Source organism: Rousettus aegyptiacus, unplaced genomic scaffold, assembly GCF_014176215.1.
Source record: "Rousettus aegyptiacus isolate mRouAeg1 unplaced genomic scaffold, mRouAeg1.p scaffold_m13_p_5, whole genome shotgun sequence".
In the NCBI taxonomy this organism is placed as follows: domain Eukaryota; kingdom Metazoa; phylum Chordata; class Mammalia; order Chiroptera; family Pteropodidae; genus Rousettus; species Rousettus aegyptiacus.
In genome coordinates this window covers 80,531,227-80,552,324 of record NW_023416308.1, presented here as the reverse complement: position 1 = coordinate 80,552,324, position 21,098 = coordinate 80,531,227, and the positions used below count along the sequence as shown (strand labels likewise).

General features: G+C 36.9%; 1 protein-coding gene across 2 annotated transcripts; it reads right to left on the bottom strand.

The window, feature by feature from the left end:
• Positions 1-18,442: 18,442 nt before the first annotated feature.
• LOC107506907 (olfactory receptor 2AG2-like) lies at positions 18,443-20,425 on the bottom strand. Of its 2 annotated transcripts, XM_016137854.1 has the most exons (2): positions 20,061-20,425; positions 18,443-18,506 (listed from the first exon to the last, which is right to left on the bottom strand). In XM_016137854.1, the coding sequence occupies exons 1-2, from the start codon at positions 20,423-20,425 to the stop codon at positions 18,503-18,505; spliced, it is 369 nt and encodes a 122-aa protein (XP_015993340.1). In that variant the 3' UTR covers positions 18,443-18,502. The 2 variants fall into 2 exon arrangements, with proteins under 2 accessions (XP_015993340.1, XP_015993339.2); XM_016137853.2 differs by lacking the exon at positions 18,443-18,506 and having other exon boundaries at positions 19,475-20,425.
• Positions 20,426-21,098: the final 673 nt, after the last annotated feature.

Below are 21,098 nucleotides of genomic sequence, written 5' to 3'. Positions count from 1 at the left end.
AAGCAAGGTTATATAAGTGAGGAAGCAGAGGAGCTAGGAAGACATGTGGGTAGACAGGAAGTGCAAAATGGAAAAATTTAGAAATAAAATATTCTTGAAAAAGTCTTTGACCTAAGCAATTCTGTGATTATGGGAGAAGACTCAAGAAAGAGGGATTTTGGTGAGAAATCTAAGACTTCTCAATTGGACTTGTTCATATGTTCTGTGTCATATGCTGACTTTGTTCTTACAACACTTTTGTATTTAAATAGCTACAATAAAGCCTGCATTATACAATCATGGCATCTTAAACTGCATCTTGTACCTCTTATTTTGTTTGTTTTCCCCCATTGGCAATTAAAGCATTTTGCATACAACTGTAGACAAAGGTTCTGAAATCCCCTGGCAGTTCTCAGTTTGGAAGGAATAATCCAGACAAGGCAGAATATACTGATGTCAGTGGCCTTTCATGTTACCATGGTTAGTTAAAAATGCTATTCAAAAAACTCTGACAGAGAACTTGGAGTCTCCAAAGGTCCTTAGATTGGTTTGAGAAACAGTACCTGACATCAGATAAGATTCAGATATCTTATCTTAATTTGTGATTACAATTTTTAAAAATGCCCCCAGGGTAGTTCTCATTGTAGAAAGGTTAAAAAAGTTAACAGCACTGATTGCTCCAGAGAATTGTGCTGTTTACAATGACTCTTAGGTGCTAAAGTTGAAAGACTTCCTTCCAGCAAAATCCTTCAGACTGGTTCCATGGTGAATTTGGGATCTTAATAAACCGGTGTCCTTGGCTTGGGATAGAATAAGACTCATAGCCCAGATGATGTCTCAATCTTCAGAATATTTCATAAACTGCAGTGGAGTTTGCCTATGAGGATATAAGTTAGCTGAAGGCAAAAAGCACAGCTTCCTTCAGTCATTAAATGATCTCTTCATTGTGGTGGCTGAAAAATGACTGCTAGAAATTTATTGCTTGCAGGAAATTACTGTTTAACTCTGTTTAACTATCACCATAGAAACATAAGCTTTTTAATTAGAAGAACATAACATTCTAATAACATGCTTTCTACTTCTGTACTCCCACTTGCATACCTGACCTGTGGGTTGACAGATAATGAATAGAAGAAGGATAGACCTTTGTGTTTAGACAGAAGAATAGGATTTTGGGCTTAAAACCCCTGTACTTCTGCATTTTGCTGCTGCTTAATTTGGGGTCTGCGTACCCCTGGCAGACCCAGCTGGCTGAATAATGAGTGTTTCTTATAACTCACTGAGTTCTAGTGGTCCGTGAGTCTTTGGGGGCTGGCGGCTACAACAGCATCACTGACCCCAGTGTTCTGTGTTCATCTCATGTCAGTTCTCCAGATGAGAGTGGGTAAGATAATTTGGGGGAATAAATCCTTTCAGTATGTCTGAAATCTTAATTCTGTTCATTGGGCTGAGGTTTGCCTTTCTTTCTCCAGCTTCTCTCTCTTTTATATTTAGCTTCTAAATAGAAGCTGTGGTACATATATACAATTGGGTATTATTCAGCTATAAGAAGAGATGTAATACTGCCATTTGCAACAACATAGATGGATCGTGAGATAATCATGCTAAGTGAGATAACCCAGACAGAAAAAGTTGGAAATCACATCTTATCACTTGTATGTGAGATATAAACCTAAAAGCAACAACGAACCGGACAAATAAACAGAGACTTGTTAGATATGCACTATAGACTAATGGTTAACAGAGGTAGGGGAGGGGAGGAAGGGGGAGGAAATTTAACTGTGGGAGGTGAACACAGTGTAAATATATCTATGCCTTACTGTTAAAGTGTGCAGCTGAAACTTATTGGATTTTGTTAACCAATGTCACCATAAAAAAATTAATTTAAAAAATAATAAAAAAATAAAGAGAATGTGCCTTTTTTTTTTTTTGCTGCTTCTCCTGAGGAATAATAGCCTCATGAATCCTGTTATGCGACTCGTATGGGGAGGATTAAGCTATTGATCAGGAATACTAGAGTGACTGCATGGGATGTGGACACCTATTGCCCCTCCTTTTGCAGGAAAAGCTAATCTCTACATAAACACCATAAGATATGTATTATGTATGTCACCATTTTATAGATGAGAAAAGCTAGGCACAGAAAAGCTAAGTAGTTGGCTATTGGTCATGCATCAACTAGAAAAGCCAGGACTCAAAGTCGTTCAGTTTAGCTGCAGAGTCCCAATCGCCAATCAGTGAGCTATACACTGTCTCCTTACAAATGAGGGCCGTACATGATCAGTGGACTCTCACTGCAGGAAAAATGCCTGTGGAAATACACACACACTGCAAATACACATGTATATACAAACAAACACGCCCATTCACACTCCATTTTTTAAAAATATTCCATTAAAAAAGTTAAAGTGATACATCACACAGAATCTGATGGCTTACTTTCCACTTAATAACCTGTCATAGTCATCTTGCTAGTCACCCAACTTGGATACAATATCCTTTTAAATTTTACCTAAAAGTCAATGATGATATTTCATTTGTTGTTTTAATGTGCATGTTTTTGTTTCATGTTTATTGTTCAGTTTTAAATACTGTTTTATGAATTGGATAATTAAATTCTTTGCTAAGTTTTTTTGGAATAGACAATATGTCTTTTATTATTGATTTTAAACAGTATTTATATATTAAGAATAATAAAAATTTTTCTGTTAAATTTTTTGCAAATATTTTCTCAGATTTATATTTTTAAAATTTTGTTTATAGTGGTATCCACTCTCTAAAAGTCTGATTTTTTTTTTTAATTATCAAGGTTGTTAGCATTTTTCTTTATAATTTTTTATGTGGATCTTTAGGAAAGCTCTTATCATTCAGATTGTATACTTGGATGGATGGATGGATGGATGGATGGATGGATGGATGGATGGATGAATAGGCAGGCAGACAGAGAGACTACCTAATTTCATAGAAAAGTCAAATGTTGCTTTTATTATTACACTTACTGGAGTGCCAGTTAATAAAATCATATAGGTTTCAAGTATACAATTCCACTATATGTCATATGTATATTATGTGTTCACCACTCAAAGTTGAATTTCCTTCCATCACCATATTTGACTGCCTTTATCCTTATCTACCTCTCTCTTTCCCACTGGTAACCATTAAATTGTTGTCTGTGTCTATGAATTTATTTATTTGTTTTGTTTGTTGCTTTCTGTTATGTTTCATATATCAGTAAAATCATATGGTTCTCAATTTTTTCTGTCTTATTTCACTTAGCATGATAATCTCAACATATACAATCAAATTTTCTTCAAATAATCTTTATCACTTTTCTTGATATTTGTTCCTTTAATTATTTTATTGTCCTTTGGGCAAGAATCCCCAAATGAATAAAAATATCTGTTAAAATATGCCTTTACTGTTAATTTTGTACCTCCAGAGCTCTACCATAGTGGATTCGCTCTAATACCCTTAAAATGAAGAAGGTCTATGGGTTGTCTTCAAAGAGTGAGTGTGGGCAATAGGTAGAGAGAACTGGGTGAAAGTTTAACTTCCTCTACAACCAGCTTTTGAGTAGGAAAGAAAAAACTTTGCAGAATACAGAACAAGTGAGGAAGGCATAGGGGAACCAGTCTCTGAGTCTTTGTTTCATCATCTGGGGATAATAATAACTACCTTATATGGACTTAAAAAAGCATTTAAAATAAAAACTGAATATAACGAAACTATTAATAATGACTGGTACCAGGAGAGTGCCCAATTAATGATAATTAGTGTTACTATTGCCGAGGGCTTTGTGCAATGAGAGATAAAAGTGTGAAGGACAGATGAGGGCATATCTAAGGATGCTACCAAATGCAATAAGCAACGAAGCAGCTATTTCTACTGATGTTTTTCAGCACCCTCTTCACATTGAAAACAAATGACAGAATTTCTTTAAGGACCAAGATCACAGACTACTACATCTTCCTTTAAGGTTCCATTCCTTGCTCAGAATGCTTCTTTAGGATTATTTTGTAAATATGATTTAAAAGAATCAGCCCTCATAAAATAAATATTATCAAACAGTTTGCAGCATAAAAATCTCATTCATTTAAAGCAACATCAATTTGTTTGCTTCTCAAACCTACAAAAATGGAAGGATGCACTGTTAGCAGCACTATAGTGCAGTTCTATACGCAGTTCTGCACTACTCCACCAACATGACATTTTGTGTGTGTGTGTGAATTTCATATACTCTTGAAGCTGGCTTCAGCAAATATCTACAGCACAGAAATGGCCATCATTTCCATGGGCGTGTTCATCCTCTTAGCTCCTGTCTCCCTGATTCTTGTCTCATACTGGAATATTATCGCCACTATGTTCCAGGTGCAGTCTGGGGAAAAGCAGCTTAAAGTCTTCTCTACCTGTGGTTCCCTTCCTGTTGTTGTCTTCTTCTATAGCTCAGTAATATATGCCTACATGTGCCATACTCTAAAATAATGAATGAAAGTATAAAGCGATCTTGTGTTCTACTCAGTAACAACATCCATGTTGATTCCCATCATTTACAGTCTGAGGAACAAGGGTGCCAAGGGGATGGCAGGAAAGTGACCACAAAATAGTCTTTTTGAAAGTAGAAATCTATGGACTTCTGGTCAAGATGGTGGAGTAGGTAAATACTGTGTTTGCCTCCTCCCTCAACCACATCGAAATTATAACTAAACTATAGAACAGGCATCATTAGGAGTCACATAAAGTATATCTAAACAGAAATCATACAACAGGGGACATACAGAAGATCCCACCTCATGACTGGGAGGTAGGGCGGGCACACAGAACAGGTTGGTCCCATACCAGTAGGCAGCAGTGGAGAATCAAGAGGGATATCTTGGCTATGGGGGTCCCCCCTGAGAAGCGAGAGGTCCTGGCCCCATACCAGGCTCTCCAGTTCAAGGTTCTAGTGTCAGGAATGGAAGTTCTCACAACTCTGGTTGTGAAAACCAGAAGAGATTGTAGTTGAGTGAGAATGTTGGAGTCTCAAGCATTCCTATTAAAGAGCCTATGCACAGACTTACCCACTAATGGACTCACTCGCTCTGAGCTCCATCGCTGGGACAGAACCTTGACAGATGGCATGGATATACGGGGAGGAACTGAATTGTCTGGCTTTAGGATGACAGATAGAAGGACAGAATTCTCCCAGACACAAGTGCTGGCAGAAGCCACTGTCCCTCCCACCTCCTGATGTATAGACACAGGCGGCAGCTGTATCTGAGTCTCCAGAACCCTGGCTAACACTGTTCGCACTGCACAAGTGATTCCCCGAGACCCTGCCCCACCCAACTTGTGGGCCCACCCTGCTGTTTCCAATGGCTTTTCTACACAAACAGCCTGTCTTAGTTCATGCTGCAGACTTCTCTAAAATCTCTCCAAGGTTCCCAAAATCAAAATAAGCAGCGTCTTGCCTCAGCATGCCCTGTACCTTTTGATGAGTGGCCGCAGGCCTGGCACCAACAGCAGCCTTCCTCAGTTAGCAGTTTGGCCTCTTGAGGCATCTCTGAGACAAGTGTGTGTGGGGCCATCTGTGGATTGCTTGGTGACTCTTGCCAGATGGCTCCAGGCAGGGCAGAGGCTTGGCCAGAGCCCTAGGGGTTGGTGTGCCTGGTGGCCGGCTTCAGAGATGAAGCACCTCCCACAGCTACATCTGAGGACAACATACCCAAAGAGCAGACTGTGCAACACCAGAGCCCTGTTAAAGTGAATTCTGCTCTGTAGGGTCAGCCCCTCCTCACTGGCCAGACCTCACAACCAGTCAGCCTAAGGGCCAATTCCTCCCACTAACATGCAAACAGCAATCAATGCTCAACTACAATGGGAAGGCACACACACTCATACAAAGGACACACTTGGAGTACTCATCTCAGATGACCAAGAAAGACTTTGCCACTGGGCCCCACAGGACATCTACTATATAAGTCCACTCTATGAAGACTGGGAGACATAGGTGCTCTATCGAAAACATAGAAACAAACACAGGGAGGCAGCCAAAATGGGGAGACAAAGAAACATGTCCCAGTTGAAAGAATAGAACAAAGCTCAGAAAAAGAACTAAACAAAATGGAGATAGGCGATCTACCAAATGCAAACTTCAAAACACTGGTTATAAGGATGCTCAATAAACTTAGGGGAAGAGTAGGTGAACTTACTGAGAACTTTAATAAAGAGATAGAATACATAAAAATGGAGATAGAAAACATTAGAAAGACTCAGTCAGAAATGACAAATACAATAACAGAAATGGTGACTATATTAGAGGAAATCAACAGTAGATTAGATGAAGCAGAGGATCAGATCAGTGATTTAGAAGATAAGGTAGCAGAAAGAACCCAATTATAACAGCAAAAAGAAAAAAGAATCCAAAAAATTGGGATAGTTTAAGGGGCTTCTGGGACAACATCAAGCATTTGTATCATTGGGGTACCAGAAAGAGGAGAGAACAAGGAATTGAAAACCTATATGAAGAAATAGTGACTGAAAACTTCCCTAACCTGCTGAAGGAAATAGACATACAGGCCCAGGAAGCACAAAGAGACAAAACAAATCCAAAGAGGCCCACAACAAGACACATCATAATTAAAATGCCAATGGTAAAAGACAAAGAGAGAATCTTAAAAGTAGCAAGAGAAAAGCAGCTAGTTTCCTACAAAGAGCTCCAATAAGACTGTCAGCTGATTTCTCAACAGAAGCTTTGGAGGCCAGAAGGGATTGGCAGAACATATTCAAAGTGATGAAAATCAAGGATGTACAACCAAGATATTACTCTACCTAGCAAAGCTATCATTTAGAATCAAAGGACAGATAAAGAGCTTCTCAAAAAGGAAAAAGCTCAAGAGTTCATTACTATTGAATGTTAGAGGAAGAAGAAGAAGAAAGAAGAAGAGGAGAAAGAGGAGGAAAGGGAAGGGGAGGGAAGGAAGAGTGGAAGAGGAAGAAGGAAGAAGGAAATAAGATTAAAATACAAATAATCAAATGGCAATAACTACGTATCTATCAACAATTACTTTAAATCAAATGGATTAAATACTTCAATCAAAAGATAGGGGAGCTGAATGGATAACAAGACCCTTAGATAGGCTGCCTAAAAAAGACTCACTTCAGATTGAAAGACACACATGAACTGAAAGTAAAAGGATGGGAAAAGATATTTCATGAAAACGAAAATGAAAAAAAAAAAAAAGGTGGAGTTGCACTAATTATAATAGACAAAATAGACTTAAAAAAAGAAAAAAAAAGACTATAACAAGAGAGAGAAAAAGACCCAGTAATCCCACTTCAGGGTACTTATCTAAACAAACCCAAAACACTACTTCAAAGGGACATGTGAATCCATACATTTATTGCAGCATTATTTACAATAGCCAAGATATGGAGGCAACCTGGATGTCAACAGATGAATAAAGAAGAGATGGTACATATGTACAATAAAACACTACTCTGTCATAAAAAAAAATGAAATCTTGTCATCTGCAACAACATGGAGTATTGTGCTGAGTGGAGTAGGTCAGACATAGAGAGACAAATATCACATGATTTCACTTACATGTGGAACCCAAAGAACAAAATAAACAAACAAACCAGAAAGAAACTCATAGATATAGAGAACATGTTGATGGTTGCCAGATGGGAGAGGGGTTAGAAGGGGGAGTAAAAGGAAGAAAGGAAAGAAATGAAAGGCGAGAAAGTAAACAGTCACTACTCTACAAGCCCATATAAGCTAACACTAAAACAAGTAGACATGCGGAGAGAAAAGAATGGCGGAGATGATAGAGGCTCTGTTCATCCCTCTGGTGATCAAATTAAAATTGTGATGGAAACAAGGAGCAGCAGCAAGGAAAAATCACCTAGGATCTAGATGAATGAGCCATACAACTACAGTGAAATCCAAGAAAGCACCCCGCAACGGCAGAAGGTTGGACGGGGGGCGAGGACGCAGGGCTGCCGTGTCTCAAGCAGCTGAGTGAGATGGAGGCTGCGGAAGCAGCAGAAGCTCTTAAAAGGGCCACATATGCAAGCAGATTTTCATGGTGACGGACCTGCTCACTCTGAGCACCAGTGCTAATTTGGCTGTGCACAGGGGTCACCAGGGACTTACAAGAAGACGTCGTCAGAGTGAGGGCCGAGGCGGGACTCGCAATGTACAGAAGTGCTGGCGGCATCCATTGTTTCCTGATGAGCCCTCCCCTTTACCAGTGTGCAGGACATAGCCATAGCTGCGACGTCATCAAACTGGATAACAGAGGTTGCTGCGCCCAGAGGATTCCCTGAAACCCCGCCTCTCCCAACTTAGGCCCCACTCAAGCCACATCCAGGTGAATCCTCAGCAAGTCAGGTGTTCTTTGCTGAGACTCACACTGGTGGAGGCAGCTGGCCTCAGTTTCTGGTGTGGCCTTTTGAGGCAACTATAAGCACAGCATCTGTGGATTGCTTGCTGAATCTTAACAGATGGCCCTGGAGGGGCAGAGGCTTGAGCTAAATTTGGCCTGTAGCTGAGCACCTCTCAAGACTGTGCTACTTCACAAATCCCCACAGACTGGGAGACTTAGGAGCTTTGCTTAATACAAAGAAACAGAAATGGAAAGACAGCCAAATGGGAAGACAAAGAAGCAGAAACTATATGAGAGAACAGAACAGAGATCCAAATATAATGGAGTCAAGTAATCTAACAGATACAGTGTTCAAAACACTAGTTATACAGATGCTCAATGAACTTTTGGGAAGTGTAAAGAACTCCAATAAAGAGATAAAAATGAAAATGGAAATTATAAAAGAGAACCAGTCTGAAATGGAGAACATATTATCCAAGATGAGAAGTATATTAAGTGGAATAAACAAAGGAATAAACAAAGTGAATAAAGAAGGGTATCACATGCCCTATCTAGAGGACAGGAAAGTCAATCAGGACACTCAATCAGAATGGCAAGAAAAAAGATGCCAAGACTATAAAAATAATTTAAGGAGGATATGGAATGCTATTAAGGCTCCAAATATTCATCTGATCGGTGTAACAGAAGAAAATCAAGATGTTGAACAACTGTTTGAAGAAATAATGATGGAAAACTTCTCTAACCTGGTGAAGGAAATGAACATAAAACCCCAGGAAGCTCAGACAATTCCCAAAATCAGGGATCCAAAGAGGCCCACACCAAGACACATCATAAGTAAAATGCCAAAGTGAACAAGAAAAAAAGAAATAATTACTTATCAGGGAATACCCATAAGACTGGCAGCTGATTTCTCAAAAGAAACTATACAGGACAGAAGGGCTTGGCAAAAAATATTTGACAGGATGAAGATCCAGAATATGCAACCAAGAATAATTTATCCAGCAAAGCTATCATTTACAGTTGAAGGACAGATAAAGAGCCTCCCAGACAACAATAAAATAAAGAATTTATCCCCGCCAAGCCAGAATTACAGGAAATGTTCAAGGGACTTCTTTAAGAAGAAAAAAACATGTATCAAAAACAGGAATAAAGAATGGTAACAACTACTTCCTATCAATAAGTGCCTTAAATGGAAAAGAATTAAGTGCTCCAACCAAAAGATGGAGTGGCTGAAAGGATAAGAAAACAAGACGCTTACATATGAAAAAGAAGGGGATGGAAAAAAAATATTGTTTTGATGAACCTAGAAGGTATTTAAATCAGACAGAAAAAGTTAAACACTATATGATTTCACTTATATGAGGAATCTAAGGAATAAAAAGACAAACTAATGAAAAACAGACTCACAAATATAGTGGACAATTTGGTGACGGACAGAGGGGAGAGGGGTTTCGGGAGTTGCGAGAATGCGGTGAAGGAATAAAGAAGCACAAATTAGTAGCTGATGGATGGTCATGGGGATGGGGAGCATGGCATAGGGAATGCAATTAGCATGAATACATTGGCTTGGTGGAGGGTCAGGGTAAGGAGGAAGCAATTAGGGGTATCATTTTACTAACTATATAGATGCCTAACCAATGCACTGTTACTATATACTTTAAACTAATTAAAATTTTAAAATAAAATAAAAATAAAAACAAGTAGACATACAACTATATACCAAAAACTAAGAGCCAAATAAACAAAATTATCACAAACACGAGAATGTATTTCTGGCAAATGAAGTAATTACCTTAATTTTTGCATGCACTTACCAAACATATTTTGAATACTTATTATTTATGCCAAGTATATTTCTAAAAACTGGGAATATAACATAAAAAGCAAGGTCTTCATGGTGTTACATTTATAACATGGCCTTAAATTCTAAATTTAGCAATTTTTAAATTTAAAAGAGAGCACATTTAAGGAATAACAAGTGGTAGAAATTTTTAAGAGTATGTGTAACATTAGGAAAATAGTAAAATATAAAGCAAAAGAGTAAGACAGAGTCTTGATGGAGAAATGCTTCTAATTTTGTTCAAAAAAATTACTTGCTCCGCAAGGATCTATTCATCCCTATGTTCATGGCAGCACTATTTACAATAGCAAATATATGGAAACAACTTAAATGCCCAGCACCGGATGATTGGATAAAGAAGATATGGTTCATATACACAATGGAATATTACTCAATCATAAAAAATGAAATCCTATAATTTGCGATGGACCTGGAGGTTATTATGCTGAGTGAAATAAGTCAGACAGAGAAAGATAAATACCATATGATTTCACTTATATATAGAATCTAAAGAACAAAAAGAACACAAAAATTGAAAACAGACTCTTAAATATAGAGGACAATCTGGTGATTGCCAGAGGAGAGGGAGATAAGGGAGCTGGGAATAAGCAGTGAGGATTAAAGAAGCACAAATTAGTAGTTGAGAGATGGTCAGGGTGATAGGGAGCACAGCATAGGGAACGTAGTCAGCAGAAATGTAATGGCTGTGTGTAGAGACAGATGAGTGATAATCGGGTATCGTTCCATAAACCATATAATTGTCTAACCAATGTACTGTGTACTTGAACCTAATGATAAAATAAAATTCTAAAAAAAAGACAGAAAGACAGAAAGACAGAAAGACAGAAAGACAGACAGACAGACAGACAGAAAGACAGAAAGAAAGAAAGAAAGAAAGAAAGAAAGAAAGAAAGAAAGAAAGAAAGAAAGAAAGAAAGAAAGAAAGAAAGAGAAATCACTTGCCCGGCAAGTAATTCTCAAAATACTTAAGATTCAGGAATTTATGAAACAGTGATGGAAAATGAGGACAAAGAAAAGGAGAAATGGGACACTGGTTTGTGCTTTGGTAAAACATTTATGATATAGACCATAGTTTTGCATATTATGACTTAAAATAATTCCCAGGTTGCTTTTTTGAAAATATTCCTCAGTACAGGATGGGGTAGGGCAGTTGATTCAAGAATCTACATTTGTAATAAGCCCCAAGTGATTCTTAAGCACACTAAAAATTGTACACTGCTTTTTAGGCAATGAGATGGTCTTTATATAAATGAATTTTGTAATTACTGCTTAATGTCCAACACCTCTAATAGACTGTAAATTCCATGGAGGTAAAGACTGTGGCTACTTTGTTAATCTCTATATTATCACTTGTAGTAATGTATTCAGCCATTGTGGTTGCTCAGGAAATATCATTTTGAAGAAACAAATAAAGCTAGAGTTTAGAAGAGTGATAGGACCTGGAGAAATAGATTTAGAAGTTTGCCGCAAATAAAGGCAAGTGAGGTCTGACACATCTAAAGATGTGTGCCAGTTTTAACCAGAAAACCTAGCACATGCATTGCAATCTTAAAGGAGTTCTATTAAAATGCGAGTGCCTGGTCCTACTGCAGACCATAAGGGTTGCAAAGACGAAGGTAATACAATGTTTTGTAAAAATGCCTCAAGGTAATTTTGAAGCACAGCCCTGGATGAGACGTGATGTTAGAGTATGGGTGTAGGAAAGAATCCAAGACAGAACCTTGAAGTTACCAGCATTTCAAGGTGGATGAAAAGTAGTTAATCAAGCCTGGAGCAGCAATAATCAGAGAAATAGAAGGTGAACCTGCATAAAGGTGTGTCAGAAGTGGTGAAAGTAGAGGGCTTCCAGGAAAGATTTCTCAAATGTCTCAGAGCTTTATATATATAGATAAAGGCTATTGAATTTGTCAACTCAGTCATTATTGATCTTTGCAAAGATTATGACAGAAGAATAAGGGAATGACAGTTAAAGACTTTTAGAAATTACATAGAATGCTTGCTAAAGAGGTGACCTCTAAGTTGAAAACTGACCAGGTAAAAGTGGGTTGGGAAGTAAGAGAGTAAGTGAGGATGAGCACCAAGATTTTTCTTTTCACTAAAAGAGGCTTTCCTCATCCCTGAAGTAATAAATATCCTCCTATTTATTTCCTAGTTCTAGTTTTCTTTTATGTAAGATAATACTTTTAACACAGGGATCCCCAAACTTTCTTTAAAGAGTCAGCTAATCGTTTAGGCTTTGTGGGCCATAATGTCCCCATCACAACTATTTAATCCTGTCATTGCTGTGGGAAAAAAGTCATAGGCAATGCAAAAATCAATGTGTTCCAGTAAAACTTAGTTTGTGAAAAAACATTGCCCCAGGGATATGTTTGCTGATTATGCTTTAACAGATCCCAAATCTCAGTGGCTTAACAGGCAGAAGTTAATTTTTCACTTACATAAATTCTAGTCGAGGGATAGAGTGGCAGGTGTGTGGACACGATCTGAGAGAAACTCTGCTATTTGGAGCTTACAAGGTCATCCTGCATGCCAGTATCCAGAAAGCTGAAAACAAAAGATTGTCCAATGCTAGGTTTTGTGGCTTAGAAGGAGCACACATCACATCTATTCACATTCTGTTTACGGAAACTCAATCATATGGCCCCATATAAGTGCTGGGAAACCAGAGGGACATGAATCTGGAGTGGGCAGCCTGACACGGATCTTTCTTTTTAACCATTAGATAGATCTTTAAAATATCTGGAATTTATTTTAGGAGAATATGTATATGTGAGCTAGTATGGTACATTTTCCCCCTAAATATTTAGCCATTTGTTCTAATATCATAATTAGTCATTCTTTTTCCAATAATTCAAATGCCACCATAATATATATTAAATCTCAATAGGAATATTGGCATATTTGTCAATTACTGTACTCGTTTTCTTATATTTTAATTATTGTAGCTTTATGTGTTAGGACAAAACTCTTATTTTTCTATTTCACTATTTTCTTGATAATTCATATGCTTTCTACCTATGTTTGTCAAAATCAACTTTTAAAAAAGTGCCATTAGAATTTTGATGGTTACTAGTTTAAATTTATAGATTATATAGCAAAAAATTAACATTTCTACACAAAAATATTAAATACTTTTATATAGGAACATGGTATATTCCTCTATTTCTTCACTGAAGATATGCATATGCACTCACATACATGTATCTTTTTACATTATTGTAGAGATGGTGGTATATGTATACCTAAATTCTATGGACAAGAAGCTATGACATACACATAGCACAGTCCATGCTCTCATGGACTTTTCATTTTGGAAGGTGGAGACAGAGAGTAAGCAAGTAACTAAAGTATAAAAGAGAGTTTCACATAATGAAAAGTGTAATGAAGAAAATAAAACACAGCGTATGGTAATGGCTTTTAGTTTGGGTGCATGCCACTTAGATTGGTAACCTCTTTGAGAAGTTAAGATTTTTAAGATGGGATCTGAATGATAAGTAGTAAGCCAAGCAGATTTGACAGAAGAACATCACAGGCTAGGAGAATAGCTACTAATTGGACCTAAAGCAGGAACAATTTGAACTGTGTAATGAACAGCAAGGTCAATAGAGTTAGATTAGAGTGAGTGTAAGGCCGCACAGTTTCGAATATGGACTAAATTTAAGGTAGGCAGGTATAAGATCATGTGCATCCTTGTTGAAAAGTGATAGGATCTGATTTATATTTATGAAAGTCGATCTGTATGCTAGGGAGAAAATAGATCATAGTAGAAAAAAAACGAAAAGAGAAAGATGTGTTAGGAAGCTATTGCAGAGCAACAGGCAACAGATTATGGTGACTTGGGCTAAGATACTTGTAGGAGAGACTGAGAGAAGTGCACATATTTGGAATGTATTGTATAGATTAAGCTAACAGGTTTTATTTTGTTGGAGCAGTAAGACAAAAAGAGAGTACCATGTTTATATTTAAGTTTTTCATTTGATTAGTTGTGTGGCTGGTGGTGCTATTGATTTAGATGGCAAAGAATGAGGGAAGAACAGATTAGTAGGAGAATGAATCAAGAGTTATGTTTTGAATTAAGTTTGAAATTTCTATTAGATATGGCAAGTAGGTAATTAAATATGAGTGCTATGGTTTATGGAACCAGTCAGATCTTTAGAAGTTAAAAGCATCTAGGTGGTATTTAAAGCTATGCAACTAGATGAAATTACTCAGGAATAGATTATTGAATGAAGAGAAAGAGGGATCCATATTAGTACTATGGGGAACTTCCGAATTCAGAAAGAAAAGGGGATCCAATAAGGCGAGGAGAGTTAAGATAAGGAGAAAAATCAGAAGTGTATGGAATCTGGAAACCAAGAGAAGTTTCAAGAGACAAGAAGTGTCAACTGTACCAATATTGCTAAAATGTTCAAGGAAGAGTATATAGAAATGACCACTTTATTTGAAACATCAATGATAATTTTGATGAAGAACAGATCTATGGAAAGAGATCAAAGCTTGATTAAGAGTAGATTAAAATGTGAATAGTAAATCAATGGAGAAGTGGGCATAAATATGCTTTTTGATTTTTTTTTCTCTGAAAAGAAGCTGAAAAAAATAGGTCAGTAACTAAAGAAGCTGTGGAGTCATAAAAAGGGTTCTTTATGATGGGATAATCAGAGTTTATTTGTATCCTTATGTTAATGATCCAGAAGAAAGAAAATAGTTTCAGATTAAGGGGAGTCTGCAGGAGCAAAATTTTTGGTAGGTGAATGACATGTGATCTAGAATACTGGTGGAGAGGTCAGCCTTTGGTAGACAGTCACAAAGGGAAAAAAAACAGGGCATGAATGTGTGGATACAAACATGTGTACCCTTCTCCTTCTTACTTCCTTTCCCTTTCTTACTCCGTACTCTACTTTCTATTCCAAGTGAAGTATGGAATAAGGTCATCAAAAGAAACTTAAGGTGTAAATTAGTCATTTGAAGAAAGGAACCGAGATTGGGTTTAGGAAGTGAAGTCGTGTATTTTGTTTTGGAAGACATAGCTGAGTATTGCAAAAAAAATGCCAAACATACAAATTAATTTATAAGTTTAATATATTCGTGATCTAATTACCAGTGAGCTCTTATGATGTAGATGACAGAATTAAATATCTTCAGAAAAAGTTAAGGAAGCTGGAACTGAATAGCCAAGAAATGTAGCTTAATACTATATTTATAGAACATAATATGTGATAAAAGAAAGAGAAGAAATTAACAGAAAAGGGAAGGATTATTTTAAAACATTACTAGGAAAATGACAGCTATCTAAACAAGGTTAAAATTTTACCTTACCAAGATAAATTAGAAATTTATCATAAAATTTAAATGCAAATTGTGAAATTATTAAGAAAAAATAAAACACATAAATTGTTATCAAAAGATAGAATGGAAAACTATGTCCTAACAGTAAAATCACTGAAAGAAAACAAGATGAGATAGATAGATTTTACAACATAAATATTTTTAATACTTCTCTGTCCAAAAAACCTTACCATGGAGATACTAAAAAGTCAAAAACCAAATTTGAAAAAAAGTTATTACTACTAGTATAACAAAGTATCAGTGTCACTAATCTGTAAAGAATTCCGAAAACTCAATTAGAAAAATATAAATTGATTATGCAAATCAAAACAATAGATTTAAGTGTTAAATCAAATCAAGGCTATATGTTAAATTTAACATGGGAAAAAGGTGTGGTGGGTTAAGTACTCTTATGAGTTGCTGGTAAAAATGCAAAATATTTAATATTTTTAAAAAATCAGTCTCTCTTTATATCAAAAACTTTAATTGATTTTTTTAAACCTTGGTTTTTAGTAATTTCACTCATAAGAATTTATCTTAAAGGAAAAAATCAGTCACACACCTAAGAGAGTTTTTATTCACACATACACACACACACACACACACACACACACACACACACCCCAACATCAGCACCACCACCAGCATTAAATTTATAATTATGTTAAAATAGCCGATTCTATTACAAAGCATCCATATGATGTAATATTGTCACTACAGAAACGTATTTTCAAGGCTATTTATTTATGTAGGAGATAAACTTTATTATATGCCAGCTATTATTCTAAATGACTTACATTTATATTTACTAACTTATTTAATCCTCACAACAACTATGAATTAGGTCTTACTATTACTGACATTTTACAGTTTATAGATGTGCAGACTCAGGTGCAGAGAGGTTAAGTAACATGCTCAAAGTGAGCAATCCCCCCTTATCTTCAGTGGATGTGTTCCAAGACCGGTGGATGCCTGAAACCATGGATAGTAGCGAACCTTATATATATTGTTTTTTCATATACATACATACCTATGATAAAGTTCAATTTATAAATTATGCACAGTAAGAGATTAACAACTAATAATAAAATAAAAGAATTAAAACAGTAAACTAATAAAAGTGAATGTAATCTCTCTCAAAATATCATACTATACTGTGTATACCTGGTACCTTTCTTCTTGTGATAATGTGAGATGATAAAATGCCTTATTAAGTCTAGAACTTTCACCCAATCACTTAAAGAAAGCTACTCTTGGGCATATCCAAATTACCAGCATCACTACTTTTGAGCTTCAGGGGCATTATTAAGTAAAATAAGGCTTATGTGAACACAAGCACTGCGATATTACAACAGTCATTCTTATAACCAAGACGACTAAAGGGCAGGAAGTGTCTACAGTGAGGACCCGCTGGACAAAGGAATGAGTTGCATCCTGGGCAGGGTGGCACGAGATTTCATTATACTACTTTAGAACATCATGCAATTTAAACTAATGAATTATTTTGGAATATTCCATTTAATATTTTCAGACCACAGTTGACCCCAGGTAACAAACCAAAGATAGCAAAACTGTGGATAGGTGTTAGGAAACTACTTACTGTATAAATAAGTGGCAGTGTATTTTATTCAAATCTTGATACTCTGACAACTGACCCCAGGCTCTGTCAGTGCTCTATACTGCCTCTGTACAATGAGGGAGGGTGGAAAAAGAAATCTCTATATTAATAAATGAATAAAAATCTCTATTTTACATGCATATGTCAATAAAATGCATGCATTAAAAATGGAAGGGAATAAAAAAATGGAAGAGAATGTATCTAAATATGTATAGAGTTTATCTCTGCATAAGGAGATTTCAGTTGGTTTTGTCTATCTCTAGTATTCTTAATTTTATTAATTTTTTGAAAAGAACCTTGTAGTGTTAAGGATTAAGCAGTGCTGTTTCATTTTTGAAAAAAAAAGAGATAAAAGTAGGCAAATTTGCAAAGAAATACAGTATTCTCAAAAGTAGTTCCATCTATAGCCATGCCACCCTAAACAAACCCAATCTCGTCTGATCTCAGAAGCTAAGCAGGGTCAAGCCTGGTTAGTACTTGGACGGGAAACCACCTAGGATGATCAGGTGCTGTAGGCATAAAAAATAAACTGACAAGGTCCTTATAATCTATGAGGTCAACCAAGGGTTGCCTCACCTAAAAAAAAAAAAAAAAGTTTTGCTTGATGAACCACGCTATTTTGAAGTTTCAAACTGACTCACAGCTTTTGTGTAAATATTTCCAGTCTTATAAACCAATGGTAGTAGTACAGCATATTTAAGCTACTAGAAAATGAATTTACATGCTGACTTCTCCTTTTTCATCACAAATATACATCCACAGATGCACACAGCCACACATATCAAGCATATGAACCCTTTGCAATTGTAGGGATGTTTCAAGACAACCTTGAGATAATGGAAACCCAGTTTTGTTTTATTTCTGTGTTTGTCTATTGCCAAAGAATAAGCATAGTTGCTTACCGTGGATCTTTATGATGAGTTGTCTTTTCTATTTTATTCATTTCAGTAATATTTGGATTTTAGGCAGCATAAAAAAAATTCTCATGTCAAAAACAAACAAACAAAAACAAAAACAAAAGCAAAGACAAATAAAAAAATATCTGAGTGTCTCCATGGCAAAATGTCTGTTATGACTCATGTTTTAAAAAAGGAGGTGTGAACATGAAGCAAGTACATGCAAGCCTCTACTACTCTGTGCATTAAACTAGGCTGCCTGCATGATCTTTTAGCAAAGTGAGTTGGTCTAAAATTTGTACAAATCTCAAGGTCCTTTCCCCTGATGTATGGGCTTTACTTAAGCCTTTCATCTGAATTTTTTTTCTTTGGCTCTTACTTTGTTCTGTTTGGAGTCCCAAGGTCAGGGGTCTTGTCCCAAGTTGGCCAAAGCCCCTAGCTCCATTTAATTCAGTTGCTACCTGGGAAAATAGAGAGTAAATTTAAAATAAATGTTATTCATACCTTATAAGTTACCTCCTAAAGAGAAGCTTTAAAAGTGCATTTTGATTTTTTTGAGGAAACTCCATACTATTTTCCATAGTGGCTGTACCAATTTGCAGTCCCACCAGCAGTGTATGAGGATTCTTTTTTCTCTGCATCCTCTCCAACAATTGTTATTACTTGTCCTGTTGATAACAGCTATGCTAACAGATATGAGATGGCATCTCATGGTGGTTTTGATTTGCATTTCCTTAATAGCTAGTGATATCAAGCATATTTTCAGATGTTTATTGGCCATTTGTATGTCTTCTTGGGAGAAGTGTCTAAAGAATTCATCTATCATATGATCCAGCAATCTCTCTACTGGGTATTTACCCCTAAGACTTGAAAACCCATATCCGAAAAGATTTTTGCATACCAATGTTCATAGCAGCATTATTCACGGTGGCCAGGACATGGAAGCAACCGAAGTGTCCTATGATAGATGACTAGATAAAGAAGCTGTGGTACATATATACAATGGAATATTAGCCATAAGAAGAGATGAAATACTGACATTTGCGACAACATAGATGGACCTTGAGATAATCATGCTAAGCAAAATAAGCCAGACAGAAAAAAAATTGAAAACCATATGATATCACTTATATGTGGGATATAAAACTAAAAGCCATAAACAAACAGGACAAACAAGCAGAGAAGTGGATAGGGTAAAAGGAGTCAAATATGTGAATTTGGAAGTTATGTAAATTATATCAAGCGAATAAAATATATATATATATTAAAAATAAAAAATAAAAGAGCATCTGACATGTCAAGTTACATTCTTTCATTTTCCTATTAAAAGATATACTCTGCACTATGGTGTTTTATCATGAGTATTTGACTCTTAGAAATTTTCTGACTTTGAACAGGAATGGATTTTGGAATCAAACCATAAGCATCCCTAAATAGTGGGGTGTGTCCACAGCACATATTTCCCTAGGGTCCTCCTCAAGGCCCCCATAACCTCCTTATTCCTCAGGCTGTAGATGAGGGGGTTCAGGGCTGGAGTGACAATTGTGTAGAAAACAGAGGTGGTGTTGTCTTGCTGGGAGCTGTGGTGGGAAAGGGGCAGAATATACATGAACATGGCAGCTCCATAGAACATCCCAACCACAGCCAGATGGGAAGAGCAAGTAAATAGGGCTTTCTGCCTCCCTTCATTTGAGGGCATGTGGAGCACAGTAAATAAGATTAGTGCATAAGAGACAAGAATAGAAATAAGAGAGGGCACCAGGAAGGTCACACCTGTCACATACACCATGAATTCATATCTGGAGGTATCTGCACAGGCCAACTTCAGCAGAGGTGGGATCTCACAGAGCAGGTGACTGACTTCCCGGGACATACAGAAAGGAAAGTGCATGGTATACAAGGTATGTCCTAGACCATTCAGAGATGCCAGGATCCAGGATATGGTCACCATGGACCAGCAGACCCTTGGCCTCATGAGGGCCATGTAGGTCAGAGGATGACAAATGGCCACATACCTGTCATAGGCCATGAAGGCCAGTAGGAGGTCCTCTGCACCACCCAGGGTCAGTGCCAGGAACATCTGAAGGGCACAGCCCCCAAAGGAGATGGTGTTTTCACTACGGAAAAAATCCACGAGGGCCTTGGGAGTGACAACAGATGTGAAGAGGAGGTCCATCAGTGAGAGCTGCCCCAGGAAGAGGTACATGGGCACATGGAGCCGGACATCCATTGTGATGACCAGGAGCAGCAGGCCATTGCTGGTCAGGGCTAAGATGTACAGGACCGAGATTGTGGTCCAGAGCAGCTCAGGAGACCCACTGTCCTTCAGAATCCCCATCAATATGAAGCCACTTCCCAGGGTGGAGTTCCAGTGCTCCATTCTGTGCTGTTTTTTTAGTTGCCTAGAACGAAGTGGATTCTTGGTGAATTTTTGAAAAAATGGTTCCTTATTACTGACTTTACCTCTTGATCTCTGTTTTTGACTCTTATAGTTGTATCTTAATAAAGAACCATCGAAATGAAGAACAGATGTCACAATAATAGCTAAACATTAAGAAGTCACTATGAAAATATTATTCATTCATCAAAGGTGAACATATATCTTTCTGGAAAGATTAGATCATCTCTCTATTAATAGAATGTTCTGGCACCCATGCCCTTGATTATTTTTGGACCTATCTGATAAGCTTAATATTAGACTAATAATATGAGTACCCATTTAGTGTTCTGCATAGACTTGTTTTTCATATAAAATTTTAAAACAGGTACAGAAATCTGGTTGAGGTCATTATGCCAAGCGAAATAAGTCAGATGTTAACAGTTGAGAACCACATGATTTCATTCATGTGTGGGATACTAAATTGAAAGCAAAAAACAAACAAACAAAAACTTAAATACAGACAACAGCTTAGTAGTTACCAGAAGGAATGGGTGAAGGGGGTAAGCAGATAAAGGTAAAGGAGACCAAAATATGTGGTGACTGAAGGAGATATGACTGTGGGTGGTAAACACATAATGCAATATATAGATGATGTATTATTGAAATCTATAAA